At 45.6% G+C, this 26,964-nt stretch overlaps 6 protein-coding genes across 18 annotated transcripts in view; 4 read left to right on the top strand and 2 right to left on the bottom strand.

Moving 5' to 3' along the window:
• Positions 1-4,164, top strand: part of LOC137585185 (mucin-2) — a 37,735-nt gene extending 33,571 nt beyond the window's left edge. For 10 of the 12 annotated variants that reach the window (XM_068300948.1, XM_068300887.1, XM_068300864.1 and 7 more), the window contains 5 exons: positions 1,264-1,362; positions 1,436-1,544; positions 2,637-2,784; positions 3,570-3,721; positions 3,798-4,164. In XM_068300948.1, the coding sequence (XP_068157049.1) occupies positions 1,264-1,362; positions 1,436-1,544; positions 2,637-2,784; positions 3,570-3,721; positions 3,798-3,921 (632 nt within the window). In that variant the 3' untranslated portion in view covers positions 3,922-4,164. Of the gene's footprint in view, positions 1-1,263; positions 1,363-1,435; positions 1,545-2,636; positions 2,785-3,569; positions 3,722-3,797 lie in introns of those variants that run through there. The other 2 variants (XM_068300896.1, XR_011033532.1) reach the window with 2 other exon arrangements.
• Positions 4,165-4,709: 545 nt separating this feature from the next.
• LOC137586868 (uncharacterized) lies at positions 4,710-6,051 on the top strand. Of its 2 annotated transcripts, XM_068303049.1 has the most exons (4): positions 4,710-5,130; positions 5,197-5,304; positions 5,396-5,611; positions 5,690-6,051. In XM_068303049.1, exons 1-4 carry the CDS (start codon positions 4,957-4,959, stop codon positions 5,975-5,977), a joined length of 786 nt encoding a protein of 261 aa, XP_068159150.1. In that variant the 5' UTR covers positions 4,710-4,956; the 3' UTR covers positions 5,978-6,051. The 2 variants fall into 2 exon arrangements, with proteins under 2 accessions (XP_068159150.1, XP_068159149.1); XM_068303048.1 differs by having other exon boundaries at positions 4,711-5,304.
• A 144-nt stretch (positions 6,052-6,195) lies between these two features.
• On the top strand, positions 6,196-22,473 carry HERC2 (E3 ubiquitin-protein ligase HERC2). The gene is given in 13 exon segments (XM_068303805.1): positions 6,196-8,481; positions 8,547-9,112; positions 9,185-9,733; positions 9,796-10,721; positions 10,782-10,944; positions 11,014-12,785; positions 12,851-13,239; positions 13,301-19,310; positions 19,346-19,505; positions 19,507-21,269; positions 21,333-21,816; positions 21,879-22,055; positions 22,121-22,473. Coding segments are annotated over 13 exon segments (14,985 nt in total). The 5' UTR covers positions 6,196-6,608; the 3' UTR covers positions 22,274-22,473.
• A 533-nt stretch (positions 22,474-23,006) lies between these two features.
• On the bottom strand, positions 23,007-24,329 carry LOC137587400 (uncharacterized). The gene is made up of 2 exons (XM_068303804.1): positions 24,133-24,329; positions 23,007-24,070 (listed from the first exon to the last, which is right to left on the bottom strand). Exons 1-2 carry the CDS (start codon positions 24,187-24,189, stop codon positions 23,150-23,152), a joined length of 978 nt encoding a protein of 325 aa, XP_068159905.1. The 5' UTR covers positions 24,190-24,329; the 3' UTR covers positions 23,007-23,149.
• Positions 24,330-25,037: 708 nt separating this feature from the next.
• LOC137587302 (ATP synthase membrane subunit K, mitochondrial) lies at positions 25,038-25,580 on the bottom strand. Its single transcript, XM_068303643.1, has 2 exons — positions 25,400-25,580; positions 25,038-25,344 (listed from the first exon to the last, which is right to left on the bottom strand). The coding sequence occupies exons 1-2, from the start codon at positions 25,460-25,462 to the stop codon at positions 25,213-25,215; spliced, it is 195 nt and encodes a 64-aa protein (XP_068159744.1). The 5' UTR covers positions 25,463-25,580; the 3' UTR covers positions 25,038-25,212.
• Positions 25,581-26,066: 486 nt separating this feature from the next.
• Positions 26,067-26,913, top strand: Obp19a (Odorant-binding protein 19a). Its single transcript, XM_068302646.1, has 3 exons — positions 26,067-26,212; positions 26,271-26,438; positions 26,517-26,913. Exons 1-3 carry the CDS (start codon positions 26,129-26,131, stop codon positions 26,718-26,720), a joined length of 456 nt encoding a protein of 151 aa, XP_068158747.1. The 5' UTR covers positions 26,067-26,128; the 3' UTR covers positions 26,721-26,913.
• Positions 26,914-26,964: the final 51 nt, after the last annotated feature.

The following is a 26,964-nucleotide window of genomic DNA, read 5'->3' as shown; positions in this document are numbered from 1 at the left end:
TTTGAACTCTTTGAAGTAGTAGAAAACTTAAATTATAGAGAGTTGTAACCAAAAAGTCCAAGAATCTAATGATCATAGATCTGTGGCCATTACTGTATATTAGTTTCAAGTAATATATGACGAATTCCTTTCAATCGAGAGCTCAACGAACTCTAAGATATTTTCAAACCAGAAGAAACCATGTATCTGGGGGAATTCCTAATGGATGGACTGAAAATGTATCGTCCCCCCCTTTGGATCCGTCCATGAGACACTTACATATATATATACATCAAAGCCTTAAGTTTTTTTTTGCGTTATTTCGTTCGTTGGTTGGTTGGTTGGTTACTTGATTGATTCAGAAGACACAAGACAAACAATCCACACACAAAAGAAAAACCCCATGTCGTCCCTCCTGAAAACCTTTTTTTCATATATATATTTTTTTTTGCTGGATTCCTTTAATACTTGTGACCTGAGCCTAAAAGTACCGAAATACACACACACGCACACACACAGACAGACACATATAGAATACAATTTAAGGCGACGATAGAATTTCGGAACTACTTATTATCCTTTTTTTTCTGTTGGAGGGGACAGGCAGTTGCTCAGTTTGCTGATCTGCTCTTGTCGCTTAGCATGTTCGTTCGTACGTTTTTCTGGAACCCGTATTGCCTTCTTTTGTATTTGTTGTTGGTTATCTGTTTTCTATTTGTTTTGTGTAAATAAATTTGTTGTGCATGATCCTTTGCGTTGCTTCACCTTGTCTGTTGTTGTTTTGTTTGGAAATGCCAACAGAGAGGCCATAACCCACGGGCACCAACCACCGACACCGACGATAAGCCACACCATCAAATAATCTCACCGGCAAATTGTTTAGTGTGTGTTTTTTTTAGTTTTCAGTGTTTTAGCGCCAAGATTAATAAATTGCAAACTATTAATCTCATATCGATATTTAAATATATACATACATATATTTGTATATTTTTTTGTATATTTGAATTTTGTTTAGTAGCGCTTATTATTTGGATGTTTTTGATCTTCTTTTTATGTAGTGCCTGCCAAAAAAAAAAAAAAGAAAAAGTCAAGTCAAGATTTATATATCTACAAATTAACCCATTTGATATATATACCCAATTGATTTACTTGAATTCTCTTTATGTGCATGCCAATTTGACTAATTATCTGTAATGTTTGCTTTTTTTTCTCTTTTTTTTCTATTTTTGAAAAAAAATAAACACAAAAACCAAAAACGTTCCTAAAACCGTCTACTTCATACAGCACAACAAAAGCAACAAACGCAAAGCTCAACGACCAGCGAACGCACTGCGACCAAGTCAAAGGATGGCGGATCCACTGTCACCACCACAACAACAAAAGGTTCGACAAGATTTGTACACACACACATACATATAGATTTGATATTTATTAAAGATATATTGCTTGATTGCAGTTACCACACGGACTGTGAGTGGTAGTGCCGCCGCGAGCTCAAAGAATATTTCACCTTTGGCCAAATTTAAGCAGCTGGATAAACAGGCCGCTGCCCAGCAGGCACAAAAGTAAGATAATATATATTCTATATACACAAATACTAAACCACCATACATACATACAAACATTATACATACAAACAATACATACATACATACATGATGTAGAAGGAAACACACACACACATACGAACACTTACTTAACATACAACCAAACGCACACATACACACTTATTAAAATATAAATTAAAATACTTTCATATATAGATAAAAGGAAAAAGGAAAGTGAACCGCATTTTAAAATCACTAAATTTATTCATTTTTATCAATTAATCCCATGGATCTCATGGAAAAGGACCGTCCATAAACCACTTGAAGCAAATTTGAAATCCCTTTTTGCCAATTCGATCAATTTCGTGACAATTTTAAAAATCCCTTTTACCCCCTTTTTGCATCATGTGGTTTCTAGAAGGTCTCTAGCCAGAATTCAAAAAAGTATTGCCTACATTTTGGGGCAAAATTATGTTTGCTTTCCTTTGACACACATTCACACCAATACAAACACACAAAAACTCTCGTTCACCCCACGGTAATCCATTTTTGTCATGATCTGGTTTTGGGTTCTAAAAACAATAAATTTTACTGCGGAATTGCGGGATTTTTTTTTTTTTAGTTTTTTAAATAGTTTCATGGTGGTTTAAAAATTTTTCTACTATTTACTTGTACAAACGTTGTATATTTGTTAGAAGTCTCTGTCTGTGTGTGTCTCTCTTTTTTTCTCACTCTCTTTTTCTCTCTCTTTTTTGTCACGGTCCTTATCTTACTGTCCTTTGTCTCTTCACGTTTAAACTATAGCAAAAGTTTAGAGAATTTTAATTTTCTTTAGTTTTGAGTATTTCAAAAATTATTTGTCCTAATTATTTGATTTTTCTTATGTTGTTTCTTGCTAACACAAAGTTTAAATGTAGACATACACGTACAATACACACACACACATACACAACACACACACACACACACACTTGTACACTTAAACTTACACTTACGAATTGAAAAAAAAAAACAAAAAAAAAACTTTTGTGTGAGTTTTTCGCTAAAATGTCTGCCCCCCTTTCCTTACATTTTTCGTTTTTCGGAACCTTCGAATCATTCTCCGTTCAGATCATCTCCAACAACAAGCACACCCACGACCCCAGGCGGTTCAGCACAACCGTTATTCAAATTTACCGATCCGGCATTAAATGCGCGCGCCGCCACTGTCAAGGATCAACTTCTGCAGTGGTGTCAGCACAAAACGCAGGAATATGAGGTATTCCCACCCCCCCAACCCCCCGCCCTACAACCGCCAAACCAAACAACTCAATATAAGGGCAACAAAAACTTAATAACTGCAACAACAAATCGCAAAAGCCACAACTATTGACAGTTATGTTATGATTATGTTATTGCCGCTCGCTCGTTTCGATTAACTACAAACTAAAACTAAACAACAAAATCCAAATTAAGACTAAAAACAAAAACTTTTAAAGGCTTTCATCAAAGCATACAAACATACACACACACACACACTCACACTCACACTCACACACACATACACTTACATACATTCAAAAGCACACAAATACAATACCAGAACAAAACAAAAAACCATGAAAATGCACGCCATTAGCGAAGCTTAGCTTGTTGTACCGTTATTGCGAAATGTTTCCGCTGCTATTTCTGAGCCCGTTTTAACCGTTGTTGCTTTTTACATATACATACATACATATAATGAATGCATAGATACATACATACATACATACATATGTATGTATGTTTCTATTCGTATTTTGTTTGGGGCTGGAAAATTGTAATGCTCTTTTATTCTTGATTTTTTTTTTTTTTTTGCTTTTTTTGCCAGACGCCATGAATTAAACCAAAAAAAAAAAAAAATTTACTAAATCTCGCTCAAAATAAAAAAAAAAAAATAAATAAAACAAAATTAAAATTGTTAAAGCCTTATACAACAATATATTCCTACATTTATGATTTCTTTATACTTATCACATATATAAATCTCGTTTCCTTCGTCCTTGACGCATACTTATCAAACAGAACGTCCAAATAAGCAACTTTAGTTCGAGCTGGTCAGACGGCTTGGCCTTCTGTGCTCTGATACATCATTTCTTGCCAGATGCATTTGATTATAATAAACTAACCAAACAAACTCGACGACAAAACTTTGAGCTGGCCTTTAGCGTAGCTGAGTAAGTACAATATACACCAACACATACAAATGAACCTATTATTAATATATATATGTATATTTTTTAATTTAAATAGCGAAAAAGCAGGCATTGCCCCATTGCTGGATGTTGAGGATATGGTGGAGATGAGTCGTCCCGATTGGAAATGCGTATTTGTCTATGTTCAAAGTATTTATCGTCGTTTTCGCAATTGTCAGTGAGGTGTAGACCCCACGCATCCCCACAACTACTCAAACCCCGCTCCAGACTATTATCGGCAAGCAGTTGTTTTCAAGCATTTCGTGTTTAACCTTAAACACGCAACCTAACTACATACATATACATACATATATATCTTTATATTTTACTACAAACATATTTAACCAGAGGAAAAAAAAAACAGAAACAAAAACAAAATGGCAGCTGGCTCGTCGTCGAATTAAACAACAAAAATAATTTTAAAATGTTTAATTATGTTTTTTTTTCTTTAATTTTTGTTGTATTATTATTTTCTTTCTTTTGAATTTATTTTGCTTCTACTACTATTATTATTATTTGTTAAAGAAAAAAAAGGGAAGAAAAATTATTCAATTATTGTTGATTTATTCAATTATTATTTTTTTTTTTGTACTAATAAATTATTGTAACAAAACTTTTACTTAAAAATCAAAAAGCAAACAAAACAAAAAAAAAAAAAAAGTATAAAAGTAAAATAAAAATGCGATATCAAGTGAAATATATTGTATATCTAACTAATAATGATAACGTACGACTTTATTTATTCTCATGGATGGATTAAGTAGGGACGATATTAGACTCTAGAATAATTTTAAACTTTGTTTTAAAAAGCAGCCAAAATTTAAGGGGGATCTACATATATTTCACAACACCTGAATTCACCTGCCCAAAAGCATGCTATACATATTTCGTAGTTTGCCCCACTGTGTGTATTTCTAAGTTTTTTAAATCGAGGTTGGCCAGCATTTTAATGTCTATAGTCAGTGTATAGAAAAAATTTAGACAAGCAGTGAAAGTCTTACGTTTCAGTTCTTTTTTTTTCCCCCTCCCCCTTTTTATGTAAAAAATGTCTGAGCAAAATTTTGTGTACTAAGTTTCGAGTCAATTAGGCAAAAATTGAGCTCGTTGCGCAAAGTCCATCATACGCACTAATTGGCCACGGACACGGATCTTGGACCGCGGCAAGCCATTATCTGTTCCATCTGCTCAAAAGTATTTGTTCATCTGCCATCCAAATCATGCCCCAAAATGAGACGCAAGCACATCTCTTGTCCGAAGCAACAGCCATTAGGCTATTTAATAGCGTGGTGGCCAGCCGTGCCACTCCACCACCGGCACCATCCACATCATTAGAAGCTGCAGCAGGAGCAGAGCAATCTTCTGTGCAGACATCACCGGATACAGACGGCGGAGTAGATAGCAGTGACACTCCTGTTTTGCGAACACTGCCATTCATTTTGCCTTCGCAATCTTTGCAGGACAGCATACATTCGGCCAATGCTTTGGGGAACTCGTGTCGTATCTGTCGCTGGAATCGTAGCGATATGGAGATCATCAGTTGTCCCTGCAAGTGCAAGGGAAGTGTGGTACGTCATGCTTGCAAAACCTTTCCCAACCAAACAGTCAATTTACTATTGGCGTGCTTTTCATTCATTCTAAACTCACATTATTATTCAGGGGTTTGTACATCTGAAATGCTTGAAACGCTGGATTATGCATCGCCGGGACAATCGTTGTGAAATTTGCAATGCTACCTTTGACCTGATCGAGGATCATGCGAGTCTGAAGCAAATGATGCGCACCTTCTGTTGCAGCCGTTGTTGTGGCCTAATTGTCAAGCATTTTCTTTTTAGTGCCTCACTTGTGCCATTGGCCAACAACATTTTGCAGCAGGTACGCTCGTTGGCACAGCCATTGAGGCTGCTGCGTTTGCTGATTAGTGCTTATCTGCGATTCTTTAATTGTGTACAGGTGCTGCTGTGCATGGATAATCTGAACCAGGGCTGCACTGAGCAGTTATCTGTCCAGGAGGTATTTGTGGCATCGTGCGCTTTGCTGACATCAAGTGCATTATTCTTTCATTTCTTCGAATTTGTGACGACTCGATGTTTGCTGATACGAAATATACTGCGGCACTGGTGGATGTTTGGCAGTACGAGCGATTTTGCATTGATCGAGATTGATGACGATTCGGTTGATTTTTTTTTAAACAAAATCATTATCATTATCAACAACAACTCACAGCAACCAACACAATAGAAATTAAATACAGAGGAAATTGATTGGTTAATTATTTTAACAGTCATCTCAAAATAAATCATATAAATTATAAAGTTGTATAGCATACTTTTGTGCAGTTGGATAACTATCTACATGTGTTTATCTACATATGGGAAGACTGTTGAGGCACTGTTAAGCGCAATGTTATTCAGTTTTGTTTTACAGCAAAATATTAGTAAGAAGAAGAAAGAGAAGAAAGAACCCAAAAAATATAAACAATAATTTATGCTAGCTAAAAGCGTTTAATTCTATAAAGTTCAATTAAATGTGTGTCATATTAAGTTAGTTTATTGTAAATTACATGGCGCGATAGCCTTGGGCAATTCATCTGTCGCGCAATTAATGTGAAAAGTGGAAATGGAAGGAAAAACTACGATTCATTCTCAAGAAAACTTGTGCGTGTGTTTGTGTGTGTGAGTGACGACATTGACCCGCCACCGCCTAGCCTGGGCCCACCAGCCGCTTGCCGTGTCGCCCCCGCAACTAAAATGTGCCATGTTATAGCTTTGTTTTTATTGGACAAAGGGGGCCGAGCTAATAGTTAAGAAGTAGTTAACCTATTCGGGAATTGACTATCAAAATAGAAAGAATCAAAAGAGAATAATCGAATATGTTTAATCGACCAGTTGGAGGAGCAGGAGGAGGAGGAGTGGGAACTGGAACAGGGATGGCATCGGCTACCGCTCCCATTCCGACCCCTTCATGCTCAGGTGCTGCAGCAGCAGCGACATCTGGCCCCTCCCCTCCACTGCCATCGCCCGATCTCTACCTACGGCCTTTGCCCTATTTGGATGTTAAATGGTTGCGCGCCGATCTCATTGCTTCTCTGCGCAACTCATCCGACTCGGCAGTATTGTGGAATCATCTCATCCAGGACTGTGAGCTGGTCTCATCCTCGGCAGCTCCTTTAATAAACGCTCGCGGTCAGTTGTCATATCTGGGTGACGATGGCAAGCACTATTGCGGTGTCCAGCAATTAAAGTGTTCCTGCTGCCAGCCCGACTACTGTGGCCCACTCTCCGCTTGCAACTGTGATGGATGTCGTCCCCTCGACTCGGATACGGCCATCAAGAAGATGACTTCACAGGCAGCCCAGCAGGCGGCGGCCCATCAAAGTCAGGCCACCGATTTGATATTAAGCAATTGGCTATGGAGCCAACCTCCGGCTCAGCAGGCCAAACAAGATTGCCAGAGATCCTTAATTAATGAACTGCAAGATTTAGCCTTGCGGGCTGCCGGAAATTGTTTGTCTGCACAGCATTTACGCCAGCAGCTATTCATCTATGAGCGTTACTTTGTGTCTCTGAAGAGGGCCAAGGAATTGGTTTTGACCACAACACCAAGAAATCCCGGTCAAACGCAATTACCCCAGCCAGAAACGACCAAACCCCTGTTGGAACGGGCAGATGCAATAACCACTGAACCAGCTGCCCTCGGTCTTGCCCGCGTCGGGACACGAGCTGCGCTCAATTTCAGTTTTGCCTTCTTGCGTCGAGCCTGGCGTTCTGGTGAGGATATGGAAATGTGCAGTGAACTATTAAGTGAGGCCCTGGAGTCTCTGCAAGAGTTACCCGAGGGTACACTCTTTGACGCCGCAGAAGTCTCCCCCTTGTGGCTGGAGGTCATGGAACGATCGATTAAGTTTCTACGTCTTGTGGCTCTTGGAGACCCCATGGGTGGCAGATGTATGGCTCCACTTAATGATCGGCATACTGCTTTGTGCCTCCTGTTAGAACTTGGTGTCCAAAAAGGCACACTAGCTGCTACCTTGGAGTGTGTGGTCTTGTTACTACTATTGTGGGATAAGGATAAAACAGGCAATGATAATCGTGATATGCCCAAGAAGACGGGTGCCCCATTGCTTAGTATTTTGCAGCGATACCAAAAAATTGCTGGAGGAGCTGGAGCAGTCACCACACTGAACAACGGTGTAGATTCGGCCACTTCAGCAACTGCCGCTGCCTCTTGTATGGGAATGGTGAGTGCCACGGAGACTTTTTTGCGTTTCCTGATGCTGCCCAAAAGCAGTTCCGCCATTGTGGATTTGCGTCGTGCCGCTGTTGTGATCATCTCTCATTTGGATCGACTGGTGCAGCCTCTAATGCCGAGAAGTCTATTGAGAAATAATTTTAATAGTGCTACCCCCGCTGCCGCTCCCAACTCTCCACAGCAGCGAGTCTATGCCTTAGGTTGGCCGTCATTGTCCAAAGAGCAACCGGGTTTCAGTGCCGAACCATCGACCGTGACCCCAAGTTGGTCCAGTCAGGATCCATTGCCACTCTTGAATTGCCGCTTTCAGGTCAAACAGATCGTATGCAATGAGAGTTTACTGCTCCTACTCAGCCAAGATGGTAAACTCTATAACTGGCGTTTGGGCAAACCGGAACTGGAGCCACAGCCGATTGAGGAAATTGCCCAGGAGACAATATTGAGCATAGCGGGTCATTGTGAGGGACGACATTTCCTAGCCATTGACAGCAATCGTGAGTTGGTGCCATATAATGTTAAATCGATTCGATTGTAATCCTTGATTTTATTCATTTCATAGGTAATGCCTATTCTTGGGGAGCTGGCGAAGATCATCGGTTGGGCCATGGAGATACTCATGCCAGGCCTGTGCCTACAAAGATATCCGCTTTAGATCGTTGCGTCAAAGCTGTCTTCTGTGGCTGCTCATATAGTGCAGCGATCACTTGGAGTGGTAATCTCTATACTTGGGGACGCGGCACTTATGGACGTTTGGGGCACGGCAATTCGGATGATCAATGCGTGCCCGCCATTGTGATGGCTTTAGCCGAATATGAGATTATTGATGTCGCTCTCGGTAGTGGAGACGCCCACTCTTTGTGCTTGACATCGGAGGGTCTTGTCTATGCCTGGGGCGATGGTGACTATGGCAAGTTGGGTAACGGAACTTGTAATAGTAGTTTGCAACCCATACTGGTGGAAACACTGCCACGCGTACAACGTATCTTTGCGGGAGCCCAATCGTCAATGGCACTGACCACAGAGGGTCACTTGTATAGCTGGGGCAAGGCCAGCTGCTTGGGTCACCAGCAAGTGGAACGAAGTGTCCTGGGTTGTAGCGTGCCGAGATTGGTTAGCAGTCTGCAGGTGAGTTCCTCTTCATCTCACCGAGGATCTCAATTGTGTAACTAGAATTCCTTTTATTTTTTCTCCTGTTAGCACAAACGTCTGGTGGATGTTGCTGTGGGTGTTGCTCATTGTCTGGCCTTAACCAGCTGCGGCGAAGTCTTTGGCTGGGGTCGCAATGATAGCCAACAAATATGCCCCTCCTCAGTCTCGTGCGAGCCGCTGCTCCGTTTGCCAATTCTGGTTGGCCTGCCGACACTGCCAGCCAGTGGAATAGCTTGCACCGCTTCGCAGAGTTTGATCTGGACACAGAGCTCACAACAGGGTCTGCCTTTGCGGGCACCATTTGTTATCGATTTGGGTGAGCCAACGTTTCGACTGCTAGATCAACTGCTTAGCATGTGCAGCAGCCAGGATAATCGCCAGACACCAAATCAAGAATCCGAATGCATTGCTGTGGCCTGCCTTAATCTTTTGCGTCTCCAATTATTGGCATTAATTGGAAATGGCCTGGATCCGCGGCAAGTGGGTCTGGGCAGTGGTGGCAGATTGCTGAGTAGTCTCAAAACACGAATTCTCACACTCGCTGGCGGCAGCCAAGTGTTGCGCACCATCCAAGTGGCCGCGCAACAGGCTCTCCAGGTAAAATAATCACTTAAAAAACATTGCAGAAACACATTGAATTCCTTCTTATTTTTTTATAGGATGGTTGGAGCGTCTTGCTGCCAACAGCCGCGGAGCGGGCTCAAACTTTAACGTCTTTGTTACCCTCTGAACCGGGACAAGCTTCTTCAGCAGGGCATCGATTCATGACCGATCTCTTGGTTAGCTCTCTAATGGCCGAAGGCGGTTTGGAATCAGCTCTACAGCATGCAATTCGCCTTGAAAGTAGCTCCTGCTCTGCCGATTGCGGCGATGGCATTCATTTGCCACTTCTTCAGCTGATCACACGGCTTCTGGGCAATAATGCAGCTCTGACCCAAACCCGTTTATCACCATCACTCGGAAAGGAGAAGCAAGAAGAACAGGAGCCGGGCCACTGCCATTTGGAGCCGAGCCGAAGTCCCAGTCTTAGCCTGCTACATCGTTTTCAGCGTCTACTACTCGCCTACATCCATCAGGCTGACGCCGAGGAGGAGACCACTGGAGCAGAAGCTTTGCTTGTCCAATATTTACATAGCCTTATTCCCGCCTGTGTGTCCACACTGCAACAAGCCCACGAATTGGCCTTGCAGTATCGAGATCATGCTGGTGATCATCCTGTTGGTCATCTAAGTCGCATACTCCAGTCAGATATATCGGACGCCCTGCTCCATGAGTTGCTGGTTGGCCTGGTGCTTCTTAAAAGAGATCGGCCCCAATGCTTGGCCAGTCTGCGATGGGCTAGACTATTTTTACCCCTTCTGCGTGTCCTCGACAGGCTGAATCGAGCTTTAGGTGAGGGAGAATTGCGCGATGGCGATGATATGGGTTGGCCAGGAATCATATGCCGTGGTGGTCCAAAAAGTGGAACTCCGCCAGCGGATTCCGAAACTTACTATGTGCGCAAAACAGACATGGACAATTTAATATTAGACGGCAATCGTTGCATTATACTAGCCGGATATGTTTGTGATCTAACCAACTACAGGTAAGTCTTGATAGGAATCAGAAGTTGCAGCTAATTTGGTGTTTTTTGTTTTTTTAACAGCATGGAAACAGCTTCGGAGAGCCTGCGAGGAGTTTTGGAAACAGGATTGGGTAAAGATTTGACGGCAGAGTTGAGCAATCAATCGCATAGATGTTCCATGGAGCATATTCTTCAGCATCATAAATTAGGCAAATATCTAGTTCAGGCAATGAACGATGAAAAGGTAAAAGGGGCAATAAATTTTAATTATATTTCAAAATAATGTTCAATTTCTTTCTTCTGTCTCTTGTAGCCAACTGCGTCTGGACCCAGTCGTCTTACCCATTTCAGCTCCGAGTGTGCTTTAGCCCAATTACTTGGTTTAGTGGCGAATCTCATGTGCAGTGGTCCTTCGTTGCAGCCTGCCGAGCTGCAATGCTCCAAATTGGACAAATCAGCTTTACTCAGTGGCGGCCTGTTACTGCTCCAGCCAACGAATCCATTTGATGAGGAGAAGGGTGAGGCTCGCAGCAGTCATAGCTGTCATAGTACAGCGGGGAATACACCCACGGAATTGCCACCACCGTTGATTCCTCTTCAACAACAACTCGGTACGGGCAGATCGCAGCTGCAGCAACGGATTGATAGCTTTATAAGTGGCCTGGCAGAGGCTAGATTATCGGAACCGCCCGTGGCCGCTTGGTTAACCCTTACTGAATGCTATTGCAAAGCCCATAATCTAATGTGGCATCAGGAATTTGCTACGGAACATCCAGTACAGGAGTTGGAGCGTCTTCTTAGTGCAGTGCTCATACGACATCAATGCTTGGGTGGGCTGGTCTTAAATGCCCTCGAGCGTGTGGAAACGGGCGAAATGCTACCGCCACCTAAGCAACTGGGTGAAATTATTGGCTTGGTGCATCAGACCAAATGGTCGGTGGTGAGGACGCGGCAGCAGTTAAATCGCAGCTACAAGGAAGTATGTGCTCCCATTTTGGAGCGTCTACGGTTTCTACTCTATGAAGTGCGTCCTGCTATAAGTCCCCAGCAACGTGGATTACGCCGCCTGCCCATATTACAAAGAATGCCTCGATTCCGTTTGCTTGTGCGGCGTCTGTTGCAGGAATTGCGTTTAGCTCGAAAACCTGCCAAGCCCGAGGATCTCTTGAATGCTACTATACAACAGCAACAGGAACAGGAAAAAAAACCCCAACCCACCAATCCCATCGCCAAGCAGGAGGAAGCCGAAGAGGAGGAAGAGACATTGTTGCGTCGCTTAAACGAGCGACAGGTCTACGGAGAGGGTGAACTCGATGCTGTCCTCATGCAAGACATTGTGGATTTCGCCTTGCAGGATAATTGTGATGTGGAGACGGCTCGTCGTGCCATGTACTGCCAGATGCAAAGATTTCAACTACGTCTTGCCGGTTTGCAATTGATTCAGCAGCTGCTTGAACTGCATGGCCTATTGGATGCGGCTCAATATAGTCTTCTCAATGGCTTTTTGGGACTACATTTGAAATCGTCAACTGGTTCCGGCGGCTTTTTGCATGTCCTCGAGCAACTGAATATGGTGAGTGCCTATCAAAAAGCCCGTCTTCTGTTAGCCCAAGCCCGTGTGCTAGACTGGTCCGTCCGAGAACTTCGACGATTGGTGAATCAAGAACAGCAAGGATCTACTCGTGGCAAAGATAGTTCAAACCTCAGTACCTATGTACTTCTGAAGCGTCTACCAAGGGCACGATTTCTGCTTAGTGTCTTTGGCATGCTGGCCAAAGAATTGGGGCCCAATGAGCTCGGCCTGCTCATTAATTCCGGCTTGCTGGGAACTATTTTGGGTCTGCTAGCCCAAACTGGTGGTGAACCGGGTGTGCCTTGTAATCAAATGAATGGCGAACTAAGTGTACTCTACGAGGACAGTGTGATGAAACAGAAATGCAGTAAGGCTCAACTAAGTGGACCGGATCTAGCTAAACTAATGAAAATTGGTACAAGAATTGTACGCGGATCCGATTGGAAATGGGGTGATCAAGATGGTAATCCACCGGGTGAAGGACGCATTATCAGTGAAGTCGGCGAGGATGGGTAAGCAGATAAAAACGGAAACTTTGCAAACATTCGGCTAACACTATCTTGGTTCTTGGTTTTAGATGGGTGCGTGTCGAATGGTATACGGGAGCTACCAACTCGTATCGAATGGGCAAGGAGGGTCAATATGATCTTCAGCTGGCTGACAGTGCTTTGAATGTGGCTTCGCCAACAGAACCGGATCGAGAAGATCTAGCTGGTACCGTGGGCGTAGGAATGGAATTGTCACCGACCAGTGAATCGCATCCATCCAAATTGCTGAGACATTGTGCCAGCAAATTGCTACAGATCTTGGCGGTGGGAAGCGGCATGCATGGCGCCCAATTGGATAAGCATGCTTTACGTGGAGTGACTAGTATGTTTAGAGCCATCATTGATCCCAAGCCAGCATTAGCGAATGTGGCCCATTCTCTTAGCTGGCTAAATTTGGGCTTTATTAGAGCCATTGCAGGTAAGAATGAAGAACGAATGAATGAATGTCAATTTTATTTAATGATACATCCATTTTTCAGGTGACTGTCCTCGGCTCTGTTTGGAGCTGAGTACTCCCAGCTGGTTGGCACATTATCTCTCACTGTTGGAACAACCGGCGGGCAGTGAACGTGGCATCTATCGCCAATTACATTGTCTACGTCTGCTGCAATGCATATTGGCCCAGTGGACTGTTGAGCAGGAGCCACGCATGGCCCCACTTGTCCGTCAATTGTTTGCCACTCTCGGCCGGATTGCTCTTCATTGTCCGGGTGATGTTACTTTGCAGCCCAGTGCAGAGGGCAAAGCCCGTGTTCTGCTCACTGCCTCCCATTCGGGAAGTGTGGCCGAGGAATTGGTCTCGCTGCTGCGTCGCTTGCATACTCTGCCACATTGGAATTCTGTGATCAACTCATTCTTGGCACAAAAGCTATGCGTTGCTGCTGAACTGCTGGGCGAGCAAACATCCTGCTCGAATCCTTTGGACAGTGAGCAAATATTTGTGCTAGGCGTCCTAAGTGCCATGGGTGGCTATGATTTACGTCCACGCGTGGGACTTCAATGCTTTCACGAGGGTAGCCACATGATTATTGCAAGTTTTACCCACAAAGGCAGATGTCTACTCGCCCAAGCTCAAGGTGGTGCAAGTGGTGGTGGTGGTGCATTTGTTAAAGTTCCATTAAACACAGTGATGCCGCAATTGGATCACAGTGTTTTCAGTCTTAGTCGCCTGCCCATGAATGAAATGCTTTTAAATGCCTGGACTGTACTTCTCTATGGACCCAATGCCGAGATGAGGGACCTGCTACCGACCACAGGCAATCCAGAGGGACGTTTGGATCTCATTCAGCTACGCAGGCAGCAACTCCATCTAGCTGTACTTCATACCAACAGTGTGCTCTACAGACATCAGGCTGCTTTGCGTAAAATTTTAAAACAACGTGCTCCTGGCTGTTATGTCCAGGATGTAGACCAAACGAATGGAGGAGGCGGAGGAGGAGGAGCTGGAACTAATGCAGATGAGTCACATGAGGAGCCCCAACTATCGCCCAGTAGCAGTAGAAGTAGCAACAGCTGTCAGGATGCTCAACTACTGATTCAATGCATCCTCCTGAGAGCCACCCAACCATCGCCAGTCAAAGCGTGCTACAATTATTTGGATCTTTCCACTGCAGCTTTGAATTGTGTGCAGTCTCTAGCTAATCAGGCACATGTAGATCTTCGCGACGGTTCCACAGCCGATGGAATGATGCTGTCCACAGCCTTGGCAATACCGCCTCAGCCAACAATGGTGCATGGCGTTCCTGTTTACAATGTGGCGGGCACTAAGCAGACACAATCGCAGTCGGAGCAAAGTCAAGAACGTCCAAAACTAACAAGTCAACCAGCAGCCAGCGATGCCCAATTGATTGGACAGATTATGGAAATGGGATTCACAAGGCGCACCGTTGAGTTGGCCCTCAATCAGCTTTCATTGCAAGCCGAGATAATGCCCACACCAGAGCAAATAGTTCAATGGATACTCGAACATCCCGATGTCTGTGCCAATACAATTGAAGAGGATCCCGCTACAACGGCCAATGATCCTGAACCAGAGCCCGATTCAGACATTGAATATCCCAGTTCGAATTCGAATTTAACTTCTTCATGCACATCCACAACCGCCTCTTCATCCGACACAGTGGAAGGACAACCGACAGCATCTGCTGCCGCTGCAGCTGCAGCTGCTGCTGCTATGCCCATTAAATTTCAATCTCGCAAGGATTTCCAAACAGCTGATCATTATGCTCTCTATGTACGCGGCCTGGTTCGTCCAGGCATGACTGTGCGCTGCTGTCGCGATTTCGAAGAGATTAAGCAAGGAGACATGGGTACAGTTCTCATTGTGGACACCGAAGGTCTGCATGATCTCAACGTGCAAGTGGATTGGCGCAATCATGGCAGCACTTACTGGGTTTGTTTTGTTCACATCGAATTGGTTGATGCGCCACCAGCGCGAGATAGCCTCTCCGCTCAACTGCCACGACCACCGCCGATTGTGGTGGGCGCACGTGTCCGGCTGCGCTCGTCAAGCCGCTATGGCATGTTTAACATGCAACTGCGCACTGCATCCGGTGTAGTGAGCTCCGTAAGGGGCAAGCAGCTGACAGTGGATTTCCCCGATCTGCCTGGCTGGCAGGGTCATATCAATGAAGTGGAATTGATCGGACCGCCACCACCGTTCCAGGCGGTAAACGCTGCTGCCAATGTAACAGAAGCCACACCAAGTGATCTCATTGAGGATTGGTCGCGTTGTATTCGATCCCTTACCGTCAGTTCCAATGAGGCGGCCGCAAAGCATCTGCTGGATGCGACGGGCAGTCAACTTTGGCAGAGCTGCTCCAGTGGCCCGTGTCGGCATTGGATACGTTTGGAGCTGCATGATCGCATTTTGGTGCACAGTTTGGCGATTAAAGTCAGCCCCGAGGATCATTCCCATATGCCATCGCTGCTAGAGATACGTGTGGGTGAGTGTGTGGACACCCTGAAGGAGTTCACCTGGATTCCCGTGCCATCGGGAGCCAGCAAAGTGGTGTTGATGCAGCAGGTGCCCACCTATTATCCCTGGATCGAAATTGTCGTCAAGCAGTGCCAAAATAATGGCATTCAATGTAAGATTCATGGCATTCAGTTCATTGGCCGGCGACAGCAGCCAGATTTGCAGCATATCCTGGCCAATGCCCAGTTTTTGGCCTGCGAGTATCAAGGCGGAGCAGGAGGAAACGGTACGGGATCTGGAGCGGGAGCTGGAACAGCCGCTAGTTCAAGTACATCGCTTGGTGAGTCGGTGGCTGCCGACCAGGAATTGCCATGCACTGTAATGGTCTGGGGCCTAAACGACAAGGAGCAACTGGGAGGCCTGAAAGGATCTAAAGTGAAAGTTCCCACATTTTCACAAACGATAAGTCGTCTGCGCCCGATTCACATATCGGGTGGATCAAAAAGCTTGTTCATTGTCAGTCAAGATGGCAAAGTCTTTGCATGTGGCGAAGGCACGAATGGACGCCTCGGTCTGGGTGTAACCCACAATGTGCCCCTTCCCCATCAGTTGCCCGTTTTGCATCAATATGTCGTGAAGAAGGTAGCAGTTCATTCTGGCGGCAAACATGCCTTGGCCCTAACCCTCGACGGCAAAGTATTCTCATGGGGCGAAGGTGAGGATGGCAAACTGGGACATGGCAATCGCACAACATTGGACAAGCCTCGTCTCGTGGAAGCCCTAAGGGCCAAGAAGATACGCGATGTTGCCTGCGGTTCCTCGCATTCGGCAGCCATCAGCAGTCAGGGTGAACTCTACACCTGGGGACTCGGCGAGTACGGCCGATTGGGCCATGGTGACAACGCTACACAACTAAAACCGAAACAGGTGACTGCCCTGGCCGGACGGCGGGTCATTCAGGTCGCTTGCGGTAGTCGAGATGCCCAGACTCTGGCACTGACCGAAGACGGGGCCGTCTTCTCATGGGGCGATGGAGACTTTGGCAAGTTGGGACGCGGCGGCAGCGAGGGATCGGCTACACCACACGAAATCGAACGTCTATCCGGCATCGGTGTCATCCAGATAGAGTGTGGAGCACAATTCAGTCTCGCGTTGACGCGTGCTGGCGAGGTCTGGACATGGGGCAAGGGAGATTACTATCGGTTGGGCCATGGAGGTGATCAACATGTGCGCAAGCCGCAGCCCATTGGCGGACTACGCGGACGCCGGGTAATTCATGTGGCTGTCGGGGCTCTACACTGTCTGGCGGTCACGGATGCTGGCCAAGTCTATGCCTGGGGTGACAACGACCATGGTCAACAAGGCAGCGGTAATACGTTTGTCAATAAGAAGCCGGCTCTGGTCATCGGATTGGACGCTGTCTTTGTGAATCGCGTGGCCTGTGGCAGCTCGCATTCGATTGCCTGGGGTTTGCCCAATGCCAGTCTGGATGAGGAGAAGCGTGGCCCCGTCCCCTTTGGCAGCACTCGGGATCCCCTTGGTGGCAGTAGCCTAGGGATCTACGAGACAGAGACGAGCAGTGCCGCAGCACAGCAGAAACAAGGCGAAGGCAAATCCACCATTATGGCAAGTCTAAGTGAATCTCTGGCCTTGGAATCGCCGGCAGCTCGACAGGCGGCCTTGAGTCATGTGCTGCGAGCAATGAGCATATTGCAGGCCCGTCAATTGATTGTGGCCGCTCTCACTAGTCATAGCAAAGTTAACTATAAGGAACGCGGTGGCGGCGGCGCCGTCATTGGAGGCGTCGGGGAAGGAGCCACGGCGGGCACATCGGCAGGAACTGGCACAGGCATAGGCATAGGCGACGAGGATCAATTAACTGGCGTCACTTTGGCTGGAGCACCTTTACCGCCGGCTGAGCCCATTGCTCAAGGAGGCGGCGAGGCTCCGGCAGATGCCACTGACATGGCCCTGCAGGAACACAGTCCAGATATTCCATTGGACATGGTTGGAGTTGCAACCGGAGTTGGCGCTGGTTTAAGTGGAACGCTACTCAGTCTTAATGCTGGGCCATTAAGTGCCTTCCAGAGTCTTACGGGTTCCCTTTCCATGTCCGGATCGCTATCAAGTTCGGCATTGCAACAGCACAAACACTCGCGTATGTCGGCCAGCGCCATGTCCGTGATGGCCGCCACTATGACGCAACAGGAGGAAATGCTGGCTCAAATAAGTCATGCGCACGGTCTGGATGATTTTGGTGGCCTACTGGGTGAACCGGAGGCCAAAAGTTTGGTGGAACTCCTCAAGCTCTCGGTTTGCGGTCGCTGTGGACCTGCCAGCACTTCGCAAACTATAGCCGACACCTTGATCTCTTTAGGTTTGAGTGCTCCGGCCATTGGAGCCATGCTACTAGAGACCTGCATCACGGAACTCGAGGATCTGTGCACATCGCGGCATTGTCTGGGTAAATTGCCCAAACCCGTAATGCAAGAGAGCAGTCATCCGTATGTGGACAATGTAAATGTTACGGGAGCAGTTCGTATACCGGGAGCCGAAATGCTGCGACTAGAATTCGATAGCCAATGTAGCACAGAGAAACGCAACGATCCGCTAGTCATAATGGATGGAGCCGGCCGTGTCCTGGGCATGCGTTCGGGTCGAGAATTTGCGCAATGGGCACCCGAAATACGCGTGCCCGGCGATGAGCTGCGTTGGAAATTCACCTCGGATAGCTCAGTGAATGGTTGGGGTTGGCGTTTCTGGGTACATGCCATTATGCCGGCCGCCACCTTGGGTGAGGGTGGATCCGATCGAGCTGTACTCTCGCAACCCTCCATGGCCCTGGTGATGGCATTGCTTGACTCCAGATTGGCGCCCACACAACCGGGTGTCTTAATACGTTTGGCCTCAGCTTTGGCTGCTTGCGCCCAATTGGGTGCATTGACCACTGCCCAGAGGATTTGGTCTCTGAAGAAACTCCACGCTGTTCTGCTGCTGGAACAGGCACCGAAACCACAGGAGCCAACACTGGCAGCCATACTCCAGCCTCTGATCCCAGAACTTTTGCGTCAATATGAATACGAGGAGCCGCAAGTGCGGGGCGGGATTCATCTAATGCATTCGGATTACTTCAAGACTCTTGCAGCTTTGGCTTGTGATATGCAATTGGATGCCTCATTGCCTACCACCTCTGGATCTGGATCTGGCTCTGGATCTGGCTGTGGATCTGGCTCTGGATCGGGCGGCTCTGGCTCGGGCAGCGCATCGGCAGTTGCGGCTGTGGTGGCGGCCACCACGTCTTCAGCTTCTGCAGCATCTGGGACCTCCTCGTCCTCATCGACGGGTGATGTCCACAAATGGGCTTGGTTCAAGCGTTATTGCATCGCCGTACGCGTTGCCCAATCTCTAATACGCCGCACAGAACTGCCGCGTCCATTCTGCCTCGAGGTTCGTAAAAAATTCGCGGAAATGCTCCCAAATCCAGCTGCTGTCGGACAATCACCTGGAGCATCGTTAATAAATTCAACCACTTCGCTAACATCGAGTACGGCCAGCAATGTGACGCCGCCACAGTCGACGCCACTTCCGCTGGCCCTTATGACGGCAGAGCCGGAATTTTGATAAACCAGCAGCAGGATTGTGTGTTGCTTCATGAGGATCACACGCTGTTCCAGGGACCGCATGATGCTCAGTTGTTGCAGTGGTTGAATCGTCGACCCGATGACTGGGCTCTAAGCTGGGGCGGAGCAAGCACAATCTACGGCTGGGGGGCACAATCATCGCGGACAACTCGGTGGCCTGGAGGGAAGTCGCATTAAGACACCAACGCCATGTGAGGCATTGAGTTTGCTGCGCCCTGTCCAATTGGCAGGAGGAGAGCAGTCTTTATTCGCCGTGACACCGGATGGCAAACTGTTTGCAACTGGCTACGGCTCTGGCGGTCGTCTGGGAGTCGGCGGAAGTGATTCATGGGCCATACCAACACTCCTGGGCTCATTGCAGCATGTTTTTGTGAAGAAGGTTGCTGTTAATTCGGGCGGCAAGCATTGTTTGGCCCTGACCACCGAGGGTGAAGTTTATGCCTGGGGCGAGGGCGAGGACGGCAAACTGGGACATGGGAATCGCATGAGCTACGATCGGCCAAAGCTGGTGGAACATTTGAATGGTATGAGTGTGGCGGATATTGCTTGTGGTAGTGCCCATTCGGCGGCCATCACATCCAGTGGACATGTCCTGACATGGGGCAAGGGCCGTTACGGTCGACTTGGACATGGCGATTCGGAGGATCAGCTGAGACCTAAGCTAGTGGAAGCCCTGCTAGGTTACCGAGCCATCGATATTGCTTGCGGTTCTGGCGATGCCCAGACCTTGTGCATCACCGACGATGATAATGTGTGGAGCTGGGGCGACGGCGACTATGGCAAATTGGGACGCGGCGGAAGTGATGGCTGCAAATTGCCCTACAAGATTGAGAGTCTGGCTGGCCTGGGTGTCATTAAAGTGGAATGCGGTTCGCAGTTTTCAGTGGCCTTGACCAAATCTGGGGCCGTCTATACCTGGGGCAAGGGCGACTTTCATCGTTTGGGCCATGGATCAGTGGATCATGTGCGACGGCCCAAGAAGGTGGCAGCTCTGCAGGGCAAAAAGATTATCTCGATAGCCACCGGATCGTTGCATTGTGTGGCCTGCAGCGATGCTGGCGAAGTTTACACTTGGGGCGACAATGATGAGGGCCAACTGGGCGATGGCACGGTAACTGCCATACAAAGACCTCGCCTGGTGGCCGCTCTCCAGGGTAAACACATTGTGAAAGTGACCTGTGGCTCCGCCCACACACTGGCCTTGTCCACATCCCAGTTGAGTGAACGTCTGCGTCCGTTGCCCAATCCACCGCTGGAATACGATCTGGTACGTGATCTTGCCCCGGAAGCCCTCCATGCCCGACTCATACTATTGCATCATTTCTCGGAGCTCCTGTGCCCATGCCTGGCCATGTTGCCCATTTCGGGAGATCTTAGCTTGGGCGCCCTCAAGGACGTGCTTGTCTATAATATCAAAGAAGCCGCCTTTCGCAAAGTCATTCAGACGACCATGGTGAGGGATAAGCAGCATGGTCCTGTTATCGAATTGAATCGCATTCAGGTGAAGCGTTCGCGTAGTCGTTGCAATGGACTCGCCGGAGTTGATGGCATGAAGAGTGTCTTTGGCCAGATGGTACAGAAGCTGCCGCTACTCACCCAGGAGGCCCTGGCCCTGCCGCACCGCGTGTGGAAGGTGAAATTCGTTGGCGAGAGTGTGGACGATTGTGGCGGCGGTTATAGCGAGTCAATTGCCGAGATGTGTGATGAGCTTCAGAATGGCAGTGTGCCCTTATTGATTAATACACCCAATGGACGCGGCGAAGCGGGCGCCAATAGAGATTGTTTCCTATTGGACCCAACACTCGGTTCGGTGCTTCAGATGAATATGTTCCGTTTCTTGGGCGTCCTTATGGGTATTGCAGTACGAACTGGTTCACCATTGAGTCTCAAGTAAGTCCATTATACCAATTCGAATGATTTCCATACTCACTTAATCTCTATTCCGTTTAACAGTTTGGCGGAGCCAGTGTGGCGGCAGCTCACCGGTGAGACTCTACGTCCAACGGACCTCACAGAAGTTGATCGTGATTATGTGGCCGGCTTACTCTGCATTCGCAATATGTATGATGATACGAAGCTATTCAATACTTTGGAGCTGCCATTCTCCACTTCGTCGGCCCGCGGGCATGAGGTGCCTCTGTCCACCCGATACACACATATTTCGGCACGGAATCGTGCAGAATATGTGCGCCTAGCATTGGGTTTCCGTCTCCATGAGTTCGATGAGCAAGTAAAGGCTGTTCGTGATGGCATGTCCAAGGTGATACCTGTGCCTTTACTCTCCCTCTTCTCGGCGGCCGAGTTGCAAGCCATGGTCTGTGGCTCGCCCGATATACCCTTGGGTCTTCTGAAATCTGTGGCCACCTACAAAGGCTTTGATCCCAGTTCGGCTCTGGTCAGTTGGTTCTGGGACGTAATGGAAGAGTTTACCAATCAGGTAAGATAGCCACAAGGGAAACTTGAAAACTAGCCAGTATTTAATTCCATTTTCATTTCTAGGAACGTTCGCTCTTCCTGCGCTTTGTATGGGGACGCACTCGTCTGCCACGTACCATAGCAGATTTTCGTGGTCGTGACTTTGTGCTGCAGGTGTTGGAAAAGAATCCGCCAGATCATTTTCTACCCGAGAGTTATACCTGTTTCTTTTTGCTTAAAATGCCGCGTTACTCCTGCAAAGTAAGTAACAATATATAAGGAACTTTTTTCCATAAATAAAACCCTTTCTTATTTTCAATTCACAGGCCGTACTTTTGGAGAAGCTCAAGTATGCCATACATTTCTGCAAAAGCATTGATACGGATGAGTATGCTCGTGTAGCCATGGGCGAACCCACCGAGGCAACAGGCAGTGAGGATAATAGCGATCTAGAGTCAGTTGCCAGTCATGAAGGTTAAAACAAAAAGAAACACACACACACACACACTAAGAAAAAAGGAAAGTTATGAAAGGAAAGACATATAGAAAGCTATAGAGTCTATGAATCATCTTAATCTCTATGAATCTCACCACCAAGTTAATTGATCTTCATTATTTTGTGCTATATAAAAAGAGTAGTAGCAAATTAAACAAAAAAAACAACAACTAGTAACAAAAATTGAACACATACCTAAAACACCCAAGCATAGCACACCAGACATACTATAATATACCAGATTGGAGTTAGAGCGAGATAACAATTTATTAAATAGCGTGATGAAACCAAAAACGAAAAAAAAAGGAGTAGAAAAACAAACAAAATTACTAAGCGTTAATGTTATTTCCATATAAATATATGCATATATATTATACATATACATATTTAATATATAATTATAAATGTTAGTTCAAGTCCAACACCCACACACTCACAACACACACACGTACACACATAAATATATGTAGTTTAACCGCCTTTCGCCCTCATTCCCTATCGGCATCAATCGGGCTAATAATCCCCTGTAAACGCAATTGCAGTCGATGACGAAAAACAAAAAGATATTGCTAACAATGTTATCAGATCAGAAAAACAAAAGAAAAGAAAACAAATCAAGAGCGCCAGAAGAGAAAACAAATAAATGCAAAAACCAAATAAGAAACAAAAAATAATTTAAGAATGAAAGTCAAAAAAATATACACACAAAAAGAAAATGCAAATAATGAACCTCTGTTTATTTCAATTCAATATTAAATTTTGTAGACGTTTCTTTCGTTTTATTGATTACACTGTTGAAATTTTGTATGTGACCTTTTGACCCAAAAGATTTACTACTCTCTATCTCTCCCACTCTCACTTACTCATCGGTATTCTCGAAATACATGTCTGCAGCAAAGCCATCACTGAAGGAGTGATGATATTGCTCTGATTGAGTGGAAGGCTTTGCGGTTCCATCAACATGCCCGATGGGTCCAGTACATGATCGAGGCGCTGTACGTCGCGGCAAAAGGACTTCCTCCTGTCCATGTTTTTCATTCTCTCCCTCTGGCCTTTTATCGTCCATTCGAGCGTTGCCAATTGGCCCATCATCATCGTCTTGATTGATTTTAGTACTCTTGTAGTTGATGCTAGTGCATCTACCATCGTCACGAATCGACGATTCATCCTGGTCTGGATGGCTGCCAGTGACTACCGATGCGCCACTCATGACGACTGAGACGACAGTACGTAGCGCCTGGTAGACAGCCTCGTGAACTTGACCAATTAGAGCGCTGACTGGACGGGCTTGCTGTATATCGGAGGTGGCATATTGATGCTGCGGTTGCGGATGCTGGAAGCGGGCACGTGTCTGACTGGCACTTACGGGACTCTCGTGTTTCCGTTCAGAGCAGGGGCATTTGCGACGTGGCGTCCCGCCTTCGGCTTCTCCGGACGACGGTGGTGGTGGTGGAGACTCCGATGGCGGCGGAGGCGGTGGTGGATTAGAATGTCCATTACAGCCTTCATGCTCTTCCTCCTCTTGTGCCTTGGCTGAGCGCCTCTGCTGCTCCTGATCATACTCGGTCATTGCCCTCTCTGCTCGTTCCCGACACGCTGCACATTCCGGATCAGCCTCAAATACACCAGAATCAGGTTCAATGGGTTCTCGCGGCTTGTCACAGTTGCAGCTGGATTCTGATCTTCGCTCTTCGTCTGTCGGCGGAGTCTTGCCAGATCCTCGGCGCACACGGTAAATCAAATATATGAGGGCAAATGTTCCATATGTGGCTTTGGCAACCTGGAAAAAAAAACAGTTAAAAAAGTGCACAAAATTGAAGTCAAAAACGTTTGGATGCTTACATTGGCTCGACCTCGGATTGTGGAGCTATTAAAGTGTTTCTTGAAACCCTCAGCCATTTCCAAAACTCGTCAATATGTCCACCTACTTCCGACCACCGGCTACAGATAGAGAGATTTGTGTTTATTGTAAGTATGTGAGAGCCCTAGAGAGCTTGGGTCTTGGCCAGATCGAATCAATATTGTTAATCTCGATGAGGTCAAAAGCAAGGGCCTACTACAAAAACTTTTCTGACAAGACATCCAAACGAAAAAGGGAATATCTTATATTAAGCCACTATAGATCGATGTGGATACTTTATAGAAATATTAAGCGGTTTGCTGGTGACAAAATAACAAAAACATTTTTACCTGAACGATGTGATTGTGGGTGGTAAAGGGGCGGGCACTGTTGGTTCTTAAGCTTGGGACTGTTCGTAGCTTCATCAAAGATTCAGGTTTTAAACTTTATAAAATAAAAAGATTTGACAGAAAGAGCTATAGTCGACCCAAGAAATGCTCTTCTATCCGGTTTCTCTATCTCTTCATATAAAACAGTAATTAGGATTACATAGTTTAATCCTTTCACATCAACACATCCTTTTATCTGTCCCATGTTGAATTGTGGACAAGTCCCAAGTCCGACTAAATTTAAAATTTATTATAAAATGTCCTAATTTTTAAAGTTTTCAAATAAGTAAGTTTATTTAAATCATAAACGATTTACTCTCCTTTAAACTTTCGAAAGATAAGCGATAATGATCTAAATTCCTCTTCAAAACTGAATGGTTTCCAATCCTGACCACCTTCTCTTACAATGTAAAAGACTTAATTTTGTGCAGAATTTTTAAACAGAATTGTATATTAATTGTATCGCAAGGCATTAAGCCCAGGATTAGGATTTGTTAAATTTTATAGAAGACACAACATTTTGCTATATAAAGTGGTCAATGTGATCACTTATTTGTTTAATCATTGAAATTGGACATTTATATTTTTTGACGATTTACAAGAGATTTTAACAAAATGGATTGGTGGATAAGAGGGGGAAGGAGGGCCTCCGACGAGCATTGCCATCCAAGATTTGCTGCCAATTGGCCAATACTACATATTCATCATTAGCTTCTTTTGGCATCCCTTGCAATAAAGTTTGGCTTCACGACGTTTGGCACTGCGACGCTGCATCTTAACCAGGACATAGATCAAACCCACTGAGGCAAAAGTGGCCTTGGCTACCTGAAGAGGAAGAAAATAATAATAATTACAATTATGATGGTTAATGGAATCCTACATTGGCGCGGCCACGCAAAGTGTTGCTATTGAAGATCTTGTTGAAGTTGAATTGTTCGGACATCTTGAATGATGATTGGGCCAATAATATGTATTAATGAAACAGTAAATAACTACTTTCTAGATTTGTATATTAGTTTTGCTGTTTGAACGTGAATTGTATATGAATATGGAGTTCACCTATTGAGTAGGTAGCCAGGGCATGCTTTATTATGACATGACAAGATGCTTGACAACAGATAATAGCACTTGAATTAAATAATTGTATTGCCCATTGCTTTACACCAGTCTAGGTTAACGCCATTGATATCTTGATATACAAATGTATGATGAATCCCATTGGGAGTGGAGTGGAGTACCTTGCGTGTGGATATTATTCAAAACTGTCAATTAGAGTGAGAGAAAATTATATGTTAGATATCGAATGCAGAGATCGAGAAGCAGAATTGGTATTTGAATAATCAATATGGATACGAATGTCATGTGAATATGATGATGATTCGCCCCTACACCTACCCTACCGACTACCGACAACCGAACCACCGACCACCGACCACCGACCACCGACTATACCTACTATCATCTACTGCCCACTTAGCCACTTAGGCCGGACAAATGCTATGCCATTAGATCCACCTTTCCACTCCCAATCAAATTCCATGTACGCATCTCACATCATTTGCATGAGTATAAAAAGCAAACTATGAAGATCATATAGACCTGCGACAATATGAAGTACACATGGAATATAGTGGTGGCAGTGATTATAAATCTAACCATTTTTGTGGCCGACTTATCCCAAGTTCACGCAGGAGTTGAGTTCGAAATGAATAGAAATTCGAGTTTTTTACAAATTTATTTCCCTTTTCTAGGCCACAGAGGAGCAAATGCAGGCAGCTGGTAAACTGATGCGTGATGTCTGTTTACCCAAATATCCCAAAGTCACGGAGGACATAGCCAATGATATTAAGAATGGCCAACTACCCAATAACAAGGATGCCAATTGCTATATCAATTGTATACTCGAGATGATGCAGGCGGTAGGTATCAACCAGGATTAGAAAATTATGTCTAAATATGTTTGTATGCCCACCAATCTACTTCGGATCTATTGACAGATTAAAAAGGGAAAATATCAAATGGAGTCCACATTGAAGCAGGTGGAAATTTTAATTCCGGATGGCCATAAGACGGACTACCGGGCAGGAGCTCAAGCTTGTAAGGATGCCACCAATGGCATTAAGAATTCGGGAAATTGTGATGCGGCCCATGCTCTATTGACCTGCTTTAAGAACAACATTAAAATCTTTTTCTTTCCCTAAGCGAACATGAGAGAGAAAGAGTTAGCAATCGCGAGAATGAGAGAGAGGAATGGGAAATGGTACCCCTAATCGTATTCGTAACCCTAGCCACGTCCTTCATACATACATACATATGTACATTTTTACATATGTACTTGTATTTGTAGAGTATAAAGTCCAATAAAATTTAGTTCTAAACTGTGTGCAATATCAATTTTGTGTGGAGCATTCTGATTGGTGGCCATACTGGACAAAACTTTCCAAT

The sequence above is a fragment of the Drosophila tropicalis genome, unplaced genomic scaffold, assembly GCF_018151085.1.
Source record: "Drosophila tropicalis isolate 14030-0801.00 unplaced genomic scaffold, ASM1815108v1 contig_158, whole genome shotgun sequence".
Classification (NCBI taxonomy): Eukaryota; Metazoa; Arthropoda; class Insecta; order Diptera; family Drosophilidae; genus Drosophila; species Drosophila tropicalis.
The sequence above is the reverse complement of the archived record's forward strand: the minus strand, read 5'-3'. Positions and strand labels throughout refer to the sequence as shown.